General features: G+C 58.0%; 1 protein-coding gene across 1 annotated transcript in view; it reads left to right on the top strand.

Annotated features, from left to right (window-relative positions):
- NKAIN1 (sodium/potassium transporting ATPase interacting 1) overlaps nt 1-8,083 on the top strand; it is a 42,618-nt gene extending 34,535 nt beyond the window's left edge. Inside the window, exons 6-8 of the mRNA XM_076357409.1 lie at nt 603-663; nt 3,385-3,466; nt 6,850-8,083. Of these exons, the coding sequence (XP_076213524.1) occupies nt 603-663; nt 3,385-3,466; nt 6,850-6,859 (153 nt within the window). The 3' untranslated portion in view covers nt 6,860-8,083. The remainder of the gene's footprint in view (nt 1-602; nt 664-3,384; nt 3,467-6,849) is intronic.
- Nucleotides 8,084-17,323: the final 9,240 nt, after the last annotated feature.

The following is a 17,323-nucleotide window of genomic DNA, read 5'->3' as shown; positions in this document are numbered from 1 at the left end:
AAAACCTGGCAGGCTGTGGGCTGGATGCTGCAGGAATCGGGGGGTTCTCGGTGTAACATACCCAGACGCGTTGCCGGAGTGTGAGCCGGTGGGATGTGCCGCTTGCTGGAAAGGGAGGGTCCCCCCTTCCCGGTGGCTGTCTCACCCCATGGGGAGGTGGGAAGGGGATATACCTGGATGCAAAGCTCCTGGGGAGCCCTGGGGGGCTGCAAGAAAATAAAGCTTTCAAGGGAATTGGGGTCCAGAGCAGCTGCCATGCACCCACCAAAGGGGCACCCAGCGCTACATGGGTCTCAGCACCCTCTGCGCTGCTGTCCCAGTGCGCTGCCAGCCCGTCCCCCCAAGAGCCACCACCCTTGCCCCCCCAGTGCAGCTGAAACCATCCGACCTTGTTGCATCCCAAACCAGCACCCGGACCCACCGGAGATGGGCTCCGGCACCACCAGCCCAGAGGCAGCCCCCATCCTGCCCAGGGTCCCCCCAGGATGCTCCCAGGCATCCACCTCGCAGCACCCAGCTCTGTCCCCCCACCGACACCATGCCGGTCATGGTGCCCGTCACCCCAATAACCGACTACTCTCTGCCCGCTTTTTGTTTCGCAGCTCTTTGGCTTCGTCTATGCCTGCTACGTCAGCAAAGTGTTCCTGGAAGAAGAAGACAGCTGTAAGTGCTTTTGCTATCAGTCACGGGGGAAGAGCCGCAGCGCTGCAAAATGGCCTCGGCTAACGCTGGCCAGCACCTCGCCGGGGCGGCAGCTCCCGGCCGGGGATGGGGGAGCAATGCCTGGGTCGCAGGCGGGTGAAGGGATCCCTTTAGTTGAGTTTTTTTGCCCCATTTTTCCATCCCCGATGAGGCAGATGCACTGGGGTGTGATGTGCCACCCCGTGCCACCAGCAGTCTCCCCTGCCCGCCTCGAGGAGGGTGCTGCACCCTGGCCAGGGCTGGGAGAGGAGGGGGACGGGGACACCAAGCCCTGAGTTGCCGCATCTCCCATGGGACTGCAGCGCTCACAACCTTCGGGTGCAGGAACAGGACCGGTTTCATCCAACGCGTGGGGTCGGGCTTCGTCCCCGCACCAGTCCACGAAGAGGCTGAGATGGCCCCCGGTCCCTGGTCCCCACACCAGCATCACGGCACCGAGTCCAGCTCCCGTTGCAGCCGGGATGCTCATCCCCATGCACGGCCGCTCAGGGGTTGGGTTTGGGGCCGGCATCACTCTCGCTGCTCCCCGCTGACCCGAATTCAGAGCATCTCCTCTGGGACAGAGCATCTCCCCCAGGTCCCCGGTCCGGTGTGGCAGCGGGGAGAATCACCCTCGCTGTAAAAAGCCACCTCCAAGCCCCAGTAAATTCACGATGAATGCTCCTCCTGGTGCGGATCCGGCCCCGGGGGGGCTGCAGGAGAGCCGTCCTCCTTGCTCACGTCTCCCAGAGCCAGCCATCACCTGCCTCACCCTTTCGACAGCCACCTGGGGCTTGGGGACGATGAAATGGGAAATATTATGTCCCCCGAGCCAGCATCCCCACAGACAGCGAGGTGGCAGAGCGCGCCTCCCCGCCTCAAGGTTTTTCACCCCAAAGCAGGGGGAAAACCAGCAATTTAAGCAAAGTTACGGGCTAATTTTTCTACAATCTATATTGTGCTTTCCGATCCGACAACGATCCCTGCAAACACCCCTCCGGAAGTGCTGAGCACCCCGGCCCCAATTAACCAGGCGGTTAAGGCTGGAGCCATCCAACCGCATTAAATGCTCATCTGCCGTTAATTAATTTGCACCAGCTGGCAGCTCCCGGCAGCCGACCGCAGGCAGGGATGTGCCGCAACCGCCGGCACGGCAAAAACCACCCAGATGCGCTCAGCATCGGGCTCCTTCCCCCCAGCATCGGGATCCGCATCCCTGCCGGTGCTGTGGAGCCACAAATGGTCCCAGTCCAGCCCAGGAGGTGCCGGGGTTCAGCATCCTCATGTTTTCCCCCCGCTGCCGGGAACCGGTGTAGCGGAAAAGGAAAATCTCCGTGTGAAATTGGACATTGCCTGCGGTAATAACTTGTTTCTGTACCCGGGGAGCTGGCAAAAGGTTTTATCTACCGCCGCCGGCTTTGAAGCGTGTTTGCATTCAAACAAACTCCCGCATTCAATACACTTTTAATATTAATGCTGCTGGAGCCCGAGATTCAAATGCATCGTTTTTAATGGAATATCTTATTAGATTTGGAAATGGATGGATGGTGTCAAAATTGAGAGCTGGCTGAATATTAAGTCAGGAAGATAAATATGCTGGGAGAACTGGGCTCCCCCCTCGAGCTCACTGCTGTTTCCCGGTGTGCGAATCCACCCGGATCATGGCTCCTTGGGGATTAATATATTTGTTTTGGGAAGATGGGTCGCGCTATGGCTCCTGTAACGGCTTGGGTACCCCCGCCTGGCTGCGCGTGGTGCCCCTTCCTGGGCTGGCTGAGCAGCCGCCGGCTGTGCCTGTGGGAGGGTTCTGGTCTGGGGGCACGTAGGATGATCGTGGGAGAAGTCGGGGTACCCCCAGCCACCCGTCGCTCCCACTGCATCGAGCCAGGGCGAAGGGCTGGGGTCCACCACCGTGATCCCTCCGGCAACCCCCCGGGGGCTCGACAGGCGGGTGATGGGCTCTGCCGGCCGGAGGGGGATGAACCACCGGGCTGGAAATTGCAGCCGTGAAAACTGATATATTGGTGTCTGCAATTCCCCTAAACGACGTGCTTTAAACGAGATGTAATTCCCCCATAATTCTCCTTAAAAGCCCACTCTGGAGACAATGATGGGGTAATTTCACCACTTGGTCCAGCCTGCAATGCAAGGGCTGTTGCGGTGAGGAGAAGAGAGCCCGAAGGATCTCTGCAAGTCGGTTCGGCTCCTTTCCTCCGTTTCTCGCCAGCACTCTCCCGGGATGCTGCTGCGACCCGGGATGCTGTGGTGACCCGGGATGCTGCCATGGCCTGGGATGTTGCAGCAATCCAGGATGCTGCTGCGACCCGGGATGCTGCGCGTCCCTGGGACGCTGCTGCGAGCTGGGATGCTGCACTTCCCCAGGATGCTGTGGTGACCTGGGATGCTGCGATGACCCTGAATGTTATGGCGTCCCGGAATGTTGCAGCAACCTAGGATGCTGCACTTTCCCGGGATGCTGCCAGGACCTGGGATGCTGTGGTGACCCGGGAGGGATGCTGCACTTCTCTGGAATGCTGCTGCAAACCGGGATGCTGCGGCAACCTGGGATGCTGCAGCTCCCCAAGATGCTGCTGCAACCCGGGATGCTGCATGACCCACGCGTGCCGTCGAGGCAGGGGGAGGCAAGGAAATTGCCCCGTTGCCCTCCCCAGCTCACCTCGCTGCTCTCCCCCCTCTCCCCAGTCGACTTCATCGGCGGGTTTGACTCCTACGGCTACCAGGCGCCACAGAAGACGTCACACCTACAGCTACAGCCGCTCTACACGTGAGTCCAGGCTGGGCCGGGGAAAGCCTTGGGGATGCTCAGAGGTGCTCAGGGATGCAGGAGCCCCTCCAAGGTGCCTCATCGCACCATCGTAACCCAACAGATTTGGGTCTGTGAGTCTGCTCGGCCTCAATATAAAGCCCAGAGGCTCCGGCGGGGCTGGGGCTGGGCAGTTTTAGGGGGGATTGTGCCCTTGTTTTTCTTTTTGCTTCTTTTTGACTGCCGAGCCTCGACATGCTGGGGCTGTCCAGGGGGAGCAGCAGCTCTTCAGATAGGTGCAGCTGATTTTTTTTTTCCTCTCCCTTACCCATTAAGCTTAACTAGATAAATGCTCAAATGAGATAAGGCTGCAAAATCTAAAGGGATTAGCCTCGTGCGGGCTTTGCCGGGTGCCAAAAATTAATTATATTTTAAGCCTTCTATGCAAATTCAAGGGCACACCATGTAATTAGAGATGCAAGGAGAGGGCTGTGGTGGAACAAATGCATTTGCGATATTGCTTGGCCCTCCCTGGGCGTTTGGACACAGACAGTCTCTCGGGTGTATAGGTGCAGGTGAGCACCCATGGGTGCTGTGCCCCCCTGCATCGAGCTGGTCCTTCCCCATCAGCCCCCCAGCCCTCCGGGTGTGAGTGGGCCATGGTGGGACGGGAGCTTCCTGGGACGGGCACACGGGCGGTGGCACTGGCATTTCACCATGGTGTCACCCCGGGGTGGGAGCAGTGCCAGCACCCACGTCCTGGGGATTGACATGGGTGTCCTGCCCTCCCCCAGCCGGGTGCCCACCCTTGGGGGGACCCAGAAGAGCGTTGTCCCACGGATGGGACATGTCCCATGGATGGTGTCCCCCAGGGAACCCCTTCAGACCTGCCTTGGTGGGATGGTGCAAAGCCACCGTGGCAAAGACGGGCAGCGGAGAAGGCAGGGACTGGGGGGAGCCCTGCCTGACCCTCTCCTGCCTGCAGCCTCCAGCAGCACAGGGGGCACGGGGGGCTGCCGGGGGGCTGCTGTGGGCCCAGCGTTCCCCGATGGCTGCAGGATGAGTGCTGAGAGCTGCAGCATTTGGGGATATCAGCAGGAATATCAATTTTAGGTGGGGGGAATATCAATTTTACATATACAGGGGACCCAAAAGTTGATGGCAGAGAAACTCAGCGCTGAGATACCAGGATGGGGAGACCTCAGCAGGGTGCAGAGGTGCTGGGAAAATCCCTCTCCTCCCTTTCTGGGAGATGTTTAACCCAAGCCCTGTATCCTCTGCAAAACCCAGCCCCACCCCAGGGCTCCCCTGTCAGCCCAGGACCTGTTTTGGGGTGATGGGGGGTTCGGGGTTGCACGGTTTGGGGGTGGGTTGTGTACCCACCCGGGCACCGGAGCATCCCGTCCCGAGGTGATGCTGGGGACGGTGCTGCCTGGCTCCCCGGCACGGATCCAGCCTCTGGCCTCGCCCCCTGCCTGCAACAACCCCATGGGCAAGCCCCAAAGCCCTTCGCAGGCAGCACGTGTTGGGGGCTGCCAGCTCTCGCCCTGCCTGCAGGGCTGGCTCGGGCAGCACTCCTTGTAATTAGATTGCTTCCTAATTAATCAAGCTCATGGGCCGCCCGCATCCTTGTGGCCTTTCTGCAGGCAGAGCCCAGGAGGGGTCACAACCGGGACCCTGCCAATGCGCTGCCAGCTCCCCCCTGCCCGCAGCCCCCTCCGTCCTACCCCTGCAGCTCATTAATAACCTACCACCTAATTAATGCAGCTATAATTTATATTGAGGCACCTCCATCACCCTGACAGCGGTGGCAGGTCGGGCTCATGGACTCCAAAAAAGCCCGTGCCGGGGCGATGCACCCTGTCCCCGAGGTGGGAGATGCCGGGTCCCGCGGTGGCTTGGTGACACCCGGGGGGGACCCGAGGGGGTGCTGGGGCAGTGGTAACCCCATTGGGGCGGGACACAGGAGGGTCTCGCTGCCACCCATCACCCGTGAGAGGATGTACAAGGTGCTGTCGCAGCTCGGTGGAGCGGATCTGGCCACTTGTGTCCCCATGGGACAGCCGGGCAGGAGGGACGCGGGGCTGCCGTCCTAGCCTGAGAAATTAAAGCTTATTCTGCAGTCAGCAATTAGCTATAATTGGATTAATGGCGGGTGCGGGGGAGGGTTTCCACCCAGTGGAAAGAGGAGGATGTGCCATGCCAGCACCTGCTCCTCATCCTCTTGGGTCCCTCCTGCCCGACCAGGGTGGCAGCGGGTCCCCACCCCTGCAGGACGGGGGCTCTCACCTCTGAAATCCCTCCTGTAGCACATCGGGAAGGTGGGAAACGCAGGTTGGGAGCCGGTAGCTGAGACCTGGGCAGTTGTGACATGGATGTGGGGGGGCGGGGGGGGGGGGTGTCTGCAGGGGGTCCCTCTGCAGTGTCCTGGGGAGGGCGGGGGGATGTTTCTATATCTGAGTGTGAGGGGCTGCGTGCTTGCCCCATGCTGCGGTTGTGCACGGTGTGTCTGTGCGACCCGGTGTGCCCGGTGCCGGGATCCGGCCTCCCGCGGTGTCCGGGCCGGGGCAGAGGTGGGTCTGCACCATTGCTGTGGGCGGTGCCGGCTCTCCCCACGCATTTCAGACGTGCGTGTGTACACATGAGGATGCACAGCAACGCCTGTCTGTGCACACATGTGCACACACGCAGACCTGCCTGCACACGCACTCATGCATGCGCACGCTCACATATGCCCGCACGCACATGCACACACTCGTGCACACACACTCGCACATGCCCGTGCACACCTACACACACGTGCACATGCCCGCACACACGTGCACTCACCTGCACGTGCCTGCATGCACATGCACACGCCTGCACATGCCTGCACACGTGCACAGGGGGCAGCCGGCCTGCAGGCGTCTGCAGCATCCCCCAGACCCCGGTGCTCACCGCCAAAAGGCGTCCTGCCCGGAGAGAGGGCTGGCAGCATGCTGCGGGGACGGGCAGTGTGGGCCCCCCCCGTGCTCAGGGTCCTGGGCCCCTCCGTGTCCCCTCCGTGTCCCCTCCGTGTCCCCTCGGTGCCTGCAAGCAGCCGGGGATGGGTGAGCAGGGCAGCCTCACCAGCCCCCATGTCACTGGGCGGGGGGGGACATCAACCCATTGGGGTTTCCCAGCCTGGCCCCAGTTGCTCTCTTACATTTTGGGGAGGGTGAAATGAGGGTGATGGCCATGCAAGAGCCACCCCAGGCCACCCTGGCAGGTCCCTGTCCCCCGGGGTGGGCAGTCTGCAGCTACCGGGGGCCGTGACTCCTTGTCCCCTCACTCAGTGCGATGCAGGGACACAGGGACATGCGGCGGGGATGACTCCCTGCACCCCGGTCTCACCCCTAACACCTCCTCTCCCCTTCTCTCCCCAGATCCGGGTAACCTCCTCCTGCCCTGGATCCAGCCTCGGCCCGGCGTGGGAGCCAGAGGCGACAGGACCCCCTAGAGTGAACTGTCCCACGCCCAATGACACGACCCCTGGCGAGGGAGGGGGGACAACGCTGAGCTGCCCGGTCCCCTCCTGCCTCCCCGCATCCCGCAAGACCCCCGAAAACGGAGCCGGGAGCTGCCTGTCCATCCCACCCTGGATGCCTCCGAGCCCAAACCACCCACCCGCAGCGGGACGGGGCGGGGCTGGATACGAGGGGACCCCCCCAAGCCGTGCCGCCCCCCCGGGCTCCCACATCCTCCTGGGGATGGGGACACGGGGACACGTGGGGAGGTGGCATCGCTCGCCGGACACCATTTTCTTCTCTTTCTCCCAGCCTGGTTTTTCCTTGGAGCAGCGGGGCCCTTCCCGGCATGCCGGGCAGGAGGGGGACCCGGAGCGGGATTGGGGCAAAAACCAGCCAGTTTGGGGCAAACTGGGACCGGTGGGGATAAACACCGCTTTGGGGACAGCGGGGCACAGAGAGCAGCTTCGTCCTCCGTGGGGTTGGGACAACTTCCCAACACGCCGGGTTTGGGAGTCGGGCAGGCCCGAAAAATGGGGGTTTTGCTCCCAAAAGGAATTTTCCAGCCCCCCTGGCTGGATGAAACAGCGTCGAAGGGGCTCGGTCTGGGATGCTCCTCTCGCCCCAAGAAGCTGGATCCAGCTGTCAGCATCTTGCCTCAACCCCCCCCCCCCCCCCAGACCTGGGGATGGGGGGGGGCAGAGCACCCCAAAATCCCCCCACAAGCCCCCCCATTCCTGCCGCATTTCGGGGGGGGGGGGGGTGTCTTGCTCAAATTTGGCAATACTGACGCTGCTTTCGACACAGCCCCTTTCCGGCTGTTTTAATGAATCTAATGAATGTTTTGGCTTGGTTTTTTTTTTTTTTTTTTTAATTATTGGTTTGGGTTTTTTATTTGAAGTGCCTGAGTAGACTCTGGCTGAGCACGACACCCTCGGCGAGCCTGCGCTGGGCCCCCCCCCAAGGCCGACATCGTGCTTTCAGCGATGCTCTGCCCACCCCCGGAGCTGCCCCGGTGCCCCCCAGCCCCTCGCCCAGGGCTGTGGAGGGTGGTAGGGGGGGCAGCTCGGTGCCCCTCCGACCCCCCCCCAGCCCCTCCATCCATTGGAGGTCTCGGTGGCAAATCCACCCACCAGGTTCGGCGGCAGAAGAGGGGCGACGTCGGCACGTGGGGAATGATTATTTGGGGGGGGTGGGGGGGAATGTGCGAGGTCCGTTGGGCAGCGATCACTTCGCAAAACGAAGACGAGCTGGGAATTAAAAGCCTTGGAAGAAGCTGGAAGGAAAAAAGGAGTTTCACGAAGCATCCCAGCTCCCCCGGCCTTCTTGTTCTCCTTTTTTTCCCGGAGGTGGGATGCAGTTTCTCCTGGACCCCTGGATCTGGCCCCAAGGCCACCCTTTGCATCTGGGAGCAGGGTGGGTCGCATCAATTTTGCCTCCCAGGCGTTTTTCCTCCAGTCCTGGGGGTTATTTGGGGATGGTTTTTGCACCCTGGAGTGATTTTTTTTGTCCTTCCCACCAAGCAGCCGTGAAGTGCCAATGACCGAAGCCGCCCGAGCCCAAACCCTGGGCAGGGGACGGGCTGCGTGCCCCCACCAGCCCCTCCGCCGCCTCCAGCCAAGCTGCGAACTTTACAGGCAATAATTTTTCTGCCCTTTCCCCCTCTTTTTTTCCAAGGAAAAGAGTGTTTTTCAGGCAACGGATCCCTCCCGTCCCACAAAACACATCCCCATCCCCAAGCGCTGCCCAGTCCTGGGGACAGCAGCATCTCCGGGGTTTATTTTCCTCTCCAGGACCAAGGATGCTCTCGCTGACCTGCCGTGGGATGGGATGGGATGGGATGGGATGGGATGGGATGGGCAGACACCCGCCTGCTTGAAGCCCTTCTCAAACCCAGCAGGAAGGAAACTCGCCGTCATTTAAAACATTTGAAAGAGCTTCCCTCCCTCCTGAGCTCGGCAGGAGCCAGGCACCGGTGCTCCGCGACCTTTTTTTTTCTTTTCTGTTGGCTTGTTTTTATATAAGACTGTATTTGTAACGTGAACCGAGGATTTCTTTTCTATTCTGTAATTATAAAAGTCGAAGGAAAGTTTCATCCGATGGCTGTTCTGGTTTTGGGGCATTTCCCTTGTGCAGTTGAATCGATTAAAAAGTGATGGGGTTTTTATTTTGCTTTTTTCCCCCCCCTCTTTAATGCTGCCAGCTCGCTCCCGCGGGCTCTGCATCACCCAGCTTTGTGCTGCCTTATAACCCAGTGCTTCGTTTTAATGATGCCCGGGTGAGGCTCTGCCTCCTCCCTCATTGCCTGTGCAGGTAATTTCCTCCCCGGTAGTGAAATAACAGAAAAAAATATTTTAAAAAAGACGAAATGCAGAAAAGCGGCATCCTCCGGGCTGGGTGTGGGTACCACCCGCCGCGTGACCGATGTGTCGGTGGCCGGCGCATCCCATCCCTGTGCATGGGGGCGGCCTGGGGGGGTCTGCAGCCTCCCTTCCCCTAAGAGAAATGTTAATAAACTCCCAAAGAAATATTAATAAACCCCCGAGAAAAATATTAAGACCCCCCCCGAGGTGTTTTTTCAGGTTGAGCTCCTGAAATGAAGTTTTCCAGCCCTGCAAGGAGTGAGGAGGGTAGGGATTCCCCGGTGGGAGATGCCGGGTTGTGGCCGCAGCCCCATGGGAAAAGTTTCCTTTCCTCCCCAGATATTCCCATTTTCCATCACCAAAGCACCTTCGGGGTGATGCTTGCTTTGCACGTGGTTTAATTCGAAGTATCCAAAGCCATTTCTCTTGCTCTATTTTTAATTGATTCCGAATGAGAGGCGGTCGCCCTCTGCTCCCATCCTCTGCCGTTGGTTTTTCTCCCCTTTGCCGCCTTTTCCAGCTCAATGGGAGAAGGAAGGGGGCAGCGACATTGAATTAAATCTTATTTTTTAAATCGAAATGGAAATGTGGTGAGGCCAGGGCAGCAAATACGGTGTCTTCGGTGACATCGGGGACCAGAGCAGCCGGCTGCTCCTTCCCCCCTGGGCTGAGCTCCCCGTGATGCTTCTGCTCGGCAACTCCCTGCCATGGTGTTTTGTCACCGGCTTTTTGGGGACACAGTGCCCAGCTTGACTTGTTCCCAAATCTCTGCCCCCGTGGGAATTGAGCCTTCATCCCTGTAAGGATCCTCCTGTTCCCAGCTGGGAGCTGGCGTGGGGACAGGCTGGAGCGTGGCGGTGCTGTCCCCAGCAGCCCCGGGTGTCCCTGGGCCGGGGTCGGTGGCCCTGAGCAGATGTCATCGGGTCATCCACAGGTCCCGCTGACTCAGCTCCACTGTGGGACCCCATCCCTGGGGTCCGGTCTTTAATAGAAAAGACTAAAAGCAGGTTTCCAGACCTAAAATCCACGGATTTTAGGGGAGTGTCCATGTATGGAGGAGTCACAGGGTTTGCCCTGGCCATGGGGACAGTGGGGTGTCCCAGCACCCCAGGGACAGGCGGGTGTTGCCCCAAAGCAGTGGGTGTGGGGGCTGAAGGTGGCCCCGCTGGGACACCGGGGTTTCCCCACGTGTAGGGGGAGATGAGCAGCCTCCAGCCTCAAGTGAGTCCCCAGGGAAGGGACCAAAAGGACCCCCCGGTGTGGGTGTAGCTGCCGGGGTGGGTGGGGACAGCACCCACTGCCTCCGTGGGTAATGATGTGTGTTTGGGTGAAGCCTGATCAAATAAGTGATATCACATGCCTTGTAGGTACCAAGGAAGGGGGGAGGATTTTTTTTTTTGGGGGGGGGTGAGCAGGGATGGAGGCCTGTTTCTATGACAACAGTGAGGCCAATTGGATGCCATGGCTGTGGACCAGGAAAGAAGTGGGTCAGCATCCCCATGGTTCCGCTGGAGCATCCCACAGCCACGCTGCCAGAGCATCCCACGGCCAGGCTGCTGGAGCATCCCACGGCCACACTGCCGGAGCATCCCACGGCCACGCTGCCGGAGCATCCCACGGCCACACTGCTGGAGCATCCCATGGCCAGGCTGCCAGAGCATCCCACAGCCACACTGCTGGAGCATCCCACGGCCAGGCTGCCGGAGCATCCCACAGTTGTGCTGCCGGAGCATCTCATGGCTGCGGTGCTCGAGCATCCCGTGGCCATGCTGCCGGAGCATCCCGTGGCCGCGCTGATGGAGCGTCCATGGCTGTGCTGCCTGACCATCCCACAGCCATGCTGCTGGACTGTCCTGCCGCGGTCCTCCTCCCAGCTGGGGAGGAAGGAGGAAACCTGTTTGCCTGCCCACACCCATCGATCTACCTCTTGCAAAACAACCTCCTGCTGCCCAGCCCTGTCCTAGCTCTGGCAGCCTGCCCGGGCATGCCAGGAAACCCTCCAACAGTGACGGTGCTCCAGCCTTCGGCCTCGCCATGCCCCGTGTTCTGCCTCCTGTACCTTGGAGGGGGCCAGTAAGGGGAGGTAAGCGCCAAACTGGAGGCTGAAATAGGGTTCTTAAAGTGTTTTTCAATTAAAATCTTTAATTTTGGGAGGCATCTTCCAGTTTATTGCACAGTGTTTGTGGTCATAGAATTTGCTGTCCTTTATCTGACATGGATCGGGTCCCTCTGGAGGTGGCTGCTGCAGTGAAAGGTCATTGTGGGGCTGGGAGATGTCACCCAGGTAAGGGAAATAAAACCCCATCGTGTGCACATGTTGGCTGGATAATGATTGCAACGGGAATTAATTCAGAAACGGCCTGGAACGCACATCGGGGGGGGGGTTTCTGCAGGTGCTGCCGTGGCACGGCTGGTGAGCTGCCTCCCAGCAGGGATCTGGGCACACTGGGAAGGTGGCACTGGTGGGACTGGGAAACGCGGGGGATGGCTCCAGGAGCCTTGCCGGGGGGGATTTTATTGCTGTTACTAACCTGACCCTTAGTCAGAGCAAGGCGATGGCTCCCCGCAGCCCTGGGCTCACGCCAGCACTGGGATGAGGTTATTTCTAGCAGCCCCTCCAAAAGCCACAGCCCCCGTCACCCTCCCACAGCCACCATGAGGGAGATGCTTCCCGGCTCCAAAACATCCCCGCAGCACAGAAAAAGAAATAAAAATACCTGGGGAGCTGCTTTAAAAGCAAAAAACCCATCCTGGCTGGGGGCAGTGCCTTATTTCTGGGCATCCCCAACTGGGATGTGGGATGTGGGTGCTCTCGGGTGCAGCTGAAGCCATCCCACGCACCGCGGGGCTGCAGATGGGGCTCAGCACTGCTTCGAAGTGTGTCTCCTCCAGAAATCCTTCCTCCAGCTCCGGGGCGAGGAAGGTGATGGGTTTTGCTGGTCCGGCCTGGGGTCATATACTTAAAAATAATAAAAATAATAGTAAGTTAGTTATTTTTAAATAACTTTTATTTACATCTAAAACTTATTTATTTTATTTACTTATTTATAAGCAAATGTATTAACTTATTTATTTATAGTAAATAAAACTAGTTTATTCATTACAAACATATTAACTTATTTATAATAAATAAAAATTATTAAGTAAATATATTAACTTATTTATTTATAGTAAATAAAAATAATTTATTATAAGCAAATATATTAACTTATTTACTTATTTATAAGTAAATAAATTAAGTAAGGAAATAAATAAATACTTTTTAAAAGTAAATAAATATGTAAAAGGGAGAGTGTGAAACTGCATCCATCACAAAGGATAAAACTGTACTGGGGGGTTTCAGGAGTTGTAACAACTCAGATTTTAATGCCTTATAATAGAGGAGCTTTTTTAAACCAAATTGCCAGCCTGCAAAAGCTGGTTTTAAAAGCTTTTCCCAACCTGAGTGCTGGGAAAACACATTTTGGAGGTGGCTTTTTGCCGTTTGCTCAGTGCTTGTGGCCAGCGGGATGTCCCAGGAGGACGGGAGGGATGAGATTTGCTTCGCAGGTAGTAAATCCCTGGGTTTGGGGCTGGAAATTCGGAGGATGGTCCATGTGTCTCCCCCCGAGGCAAAGCCAACAGCATCCCGGCCCTCGCCATATGGAGACAAATAGGAAAAATTCGGGATAAAGAGGAAAACCAACCATCCACTTCCCGGCGTTTCCCTCCTCTCCATTTCCTTTCCACCCCTTTTCCCACGGGCATTCCCCTCCAAATTTCTACTTGCAAATTTAGAGCTGCATTGTCCAAGCGGGATCATTTCGAAATGGCAAAGCCAGCTCAAGACCAGCTGCCGAAAACCAAACTGTGAATTTTTTGGGGGTGTCACAGCTCCTCTTCCCCGCAAACCGAGGAGCATCTCCCACGCCGGAGCCACATCCCACCAGTGGTACCGGCATCGCTGGGTGGCTCCCAGGAAACCCAGCCTGCCACAGCGGTTATCGCTGCTGGCCACCAGCTGAACCTGGGTGCCACGCACCCAGCCCGGCAAGGCTGGGCCCTGGCACGGACGCATCGGAGGAGACGAAGGCGGTCGATAACCCAACCTTTAATTCACATCCCAGCATGACTCATGGGGAGAGCGAACAGCAACACCTCGGCTGGGAGCATCACCGCATCTACTCCATTATTTGGGCATGTTACATTCTCAAAACACTTATTTCTCTTGGGAAATGGATATTAAAACATCTCCTGCCTTTCTGCCTTCCCCAGAAAAGCCTGACTCCTTTCTCCTCCCGGTTTGCAGCCAGTGCATCTTTTGCCGAGCGGGGAGGATGCTCGGCTCGTGAGTGGGTGCCTTTCCCCCAGGTCCCCACAGACAAAGGGTTCATCACCCCCATCAGCTTCCTACAGTTTTACAGCCATAATCTGATTTTCAGAGCAGCAGGAGAAATTCTTCAAAATAAAAATGATATGAATGATCACCCGAATAGCACTGGCCGTCCCTGATATGAGATGTTCCCCCTCCTGCTCCCATCCCACTCTGAAGCTGGGACACGGGTGCAGCATCCCCAGCAGCGATGCTCTCGCTGCCCCAAAAACTATCAGGGCACCCCAAATTTAAAAAGCATGCGAGTGTGGGCATTGCACCACTACCCACAGCCATGGGGGGGGTTGGGAGGGCTTTGCTTTGAACCCCTTACACCCTGGGCCAAGCTAGTCCCTCCTTACAGCCACTGTCCCCTGCCTGGCCGCGGCTGAGATGTAATTACAGAGTCCAAGCATCTCTTGCCGCTATCATGTGAAGAAACCCTGTGTCGCCGTAAACAGGAAGGGCAGGAAGAAAAACGAGTTGATTTTCTTCCATCCCAACCCGAGCAAAGAAATGGCTGAGGAGCAACAAAGGATTAATTTACCCCGCGCAGAAACGCCAGCTCCCTCCCGCAGCCGCGGGACCCCGGCGAGTCACAGATGTTAAGGAGTAAAAAAGCCGCTTTCACAATCTCAAACAAAGGCATAGAGACGCTTTTCAGGGACTCGAGGAGATCTGTAGATCCAGCTGCCATGGTCCTAGGTGTGCCGAGTTAAATACGGCTGGTTCCAGGGCAATGGGAGCAGGAGCAGGAGCGAGGCCAGTAGGATGCGGTGGGTGAATGGGAACAATGTTTTCTTGCTTGGAGGGAAGCTCACTTCTTGCTTTTGGTGGTAAATTGATTAAGAAACATATCCTGGGCCTTATTTTTACCCCTTTGATTCTTTAGCGGGGATGGATGGTTCTCCAGTGGTCCCTGCCAGGTGGAAGATGTAGTGGCATCCCCAAGGGACACCCTCCTCCTGGCATCACATTGCCCGGCAGACCTGTGCCACAGTATGGGTGCGAGGCCCCTGAAATCCCTGGCCCCCCACCCCTAAAAAGATGCCCTTTTTGGTGCTCCCATCACCTCCAGTCCCAGCTGGAAGGTCATACATGGACGGGTGTTCAGCCAGATGAACATCGGATGGACGCGACGGCTGCCTTGGTGGGAGTTCATGGGCTTTCTCTGCCAGCCGTAGTGCATCCGCGGGCATATGCACAATTTTTGGCTCAAGATGCACAACACATGGCTCGTCCCGGGCAGAGACTAAAGTGCGTGATGAGTTCCCTGCAGCCTGCCTGCTTGCACTGGGAGCTGGCCTCTCCTGACAGATGCTGCACATATATATATAGCATATATATCTATATGGACCACTGGCCCCATCACTCCTCAGGAGAGCAGCTAAGATACCTTTGCAACATCATGCTCCAATCCTGCAACAAAGCCAGCTCCAAATCAGCTTGCTTTTAGCTCCAGAGCATCAAGAAGGGGTCAAGGATGGGCTGGAGTGTGCCTGGGAGCCAGCGCTGGAGCTGAAAACACGTAAGGGAAAGCTAAGGCATGGTGGGAGCAATGCGGGTGGAGTTTGCAAGGGATTTGGTGCCAGGACTCCTGCCAGCAGCACGCCGGTCCCAGTGCTGCGGCGGGCAGGACAGGGGACGCATCCAGGCGCAGGGGGAAGGTGGGAGCCAGCGCGGGCAGCTGGCCGGGCAGGAAAAGCTCCATTTTGTTCCTGCAAGCAGGGCGGGTGCCAGCCATGTTACACCATTCCCCAACTTGTCTCCCTGCCCTGTTGCCATGGGACTCCCCGTGTTGTTCCTGGCATCGGTGCCTCTTGCTCCAAGCGGTTTGGTTGCGTCTCCAGGGCCTCCTCCCTGCACACGGTGGAGCCACTTTCCCAAACTCCCCCTGCAGACCCGTTCACCCCTCTGGGCTCCAACCAGAGCTGCACAGCCAGAAAGGCGGGTTTTTGCATGTGAAAGCGATGGAGATGCAACCAGCCGTAACCACCGTGCATCACCTCCCATGCAGGGAAAGTACATGGGAAAGGTCTCAGGGCTGGCGGCTCCAGGGCTGGCAGAAGGATGCACATCCCTTTGTCACCGTGAGCACAATGCCTGGGTGTGATGTGGAGTAAATCCACGCAGTTAGAGTCAAGATGGGTGCAAGAACAGGGAATAATGGGCAAAGGACCAGCTGGGGTTGGTTGAATGTGCAGCCAACGCTCGGGACCCTCCAAATCAGACATCTCCAAGGTCTCTGCAATGCATCATCCCTCCGCGCGTGCAAAGCTCGGCTCCTGCCAACACCCATTGCAGCTTTGCTCAGGCAAATCCTGGTCTGCAAGCAGGCACCCCGAGGAAGGGGCCGCCACTACCCTGAAGCCTGGGGTCACCCACGTTTGGCACCTCCGTTGGTGCTGCTCCGCTGCCCTCGGCTCCCTCTGGCCTCACAGGAGAAGCAGGGGCAGGTCCAGAGGGCTGCTTCCAAATTACGCCGAGGGCAATCAGGTTTCTAAGCCAGGTGTCTCCAGGGTGTATCTGAGCCTCTGTCTGTGCAATGAAGATCAAACCAGGAGCGCTGGTGAGGAGCTGGGAGCTTGCGGCTGGGAAGCGCAGTGCCGGCCCTGCAAGCTCCAGTGCACGGAGGACATGGGAGCCGAGCGCTGCTTGGGCAAAGCACTGGTGGGGTGGGTTCAGCAAGCGCTTGGGAAACATCATTTCTGGCCCCCCAGCAAACCCCAGACCTCCCTCTGTGCAAAATGAGCCGTGCTGGGAGGTTTCGCTGGCAAAGCTGTCGGCTGCAAATTGCACCCCAGCCAGCTCCCTGCCGTGCAAAGCACCCTTGCCTTCGGGCTGAGCAGTTTGTGGAGCTTCGTGGCACATGGGGATGCGCAAGCAGAGGCAGGAGGCATCCAGGTCCCTGGGCTGTCACCCCAGGCTGGGCTGGGCTGCAGCAGGCAGGCAGGAGGAGCGGCTGCCTGCATTAGGCAGAGCGCAAGAGCCGCCGGGCTGCCTTCTGCAAGGAGGAAGTCGGAATAAAAGCAGCCTCCACCCAGTGCCCAGGCACATCTCAGTGTCCAAATCAAAGGTGTGCGTGGGTGGAGGGATGGCGTGGAGCTCAGCTTGACAGAAGGTCTCTGCCTCTGCAAGAGGAGGGGAGGGAGGAGGCAGCCAGGGAGCCCTGGGCAGCCCAGGGAGGTGGCGGCGAGGGGGTCTGGGGGTGATGCTGGCAGCAGCGGGGTTTGGAGCTGGGAGCAGAGAGGCTCCACCTTCACCCTCCACCCTTTCTTGCTCAGCAAACCCTCCTGCAGCACCCTGGATTTTAGCAAAATTACTTGAGTTATGAGAGAGAAGAAATACAAAAGCATTTCAAGCATCAGACCTCTGTCCTTCGCATTGCACGCTCCTTCCAGCTTGGGCAGGAGGGGACACAGGGGTCCCACATCCGCATCTCCCCCACCGCTCTGCCCCAGGGCAGAGCCAGCCCTAACTGGGCCACGGGTGCCGTGGGAAAAACCTTGTCTGTGAACCTGTAATTAAAGACTGGATCGCAAAGCATGTGCCTAAGGGGGCTGAATTAAAGTCGAGCAGGCAAACGTAACGCTGGTATTTCCTAAATTTGAGTGTATGAGTCTGCAGCTGGGACGATGTTCTTCTAAACGTGACAATTTGTTGGGTTGTTTTTTCTTAA

Source organism: Aptenodytes patagonicus, chromosome 21 (assembly GCF_965638725.1).
Source record: "Aptenodytes patagonicus chromosome 21, bAptPat1.pri.cur, whole genome shotgun sequence".
NCBI classification, from domain to species: domain Eukaryota; kingdom Metazoa; phylum Chordata; class Aves; order Sphenisciformes; family Spheniscidae; genus Aptenodytes; species Aptenodytes patagonicus.
This window is presented reverse-complemented; position numbering and strand designations above follow the sequence as displayed.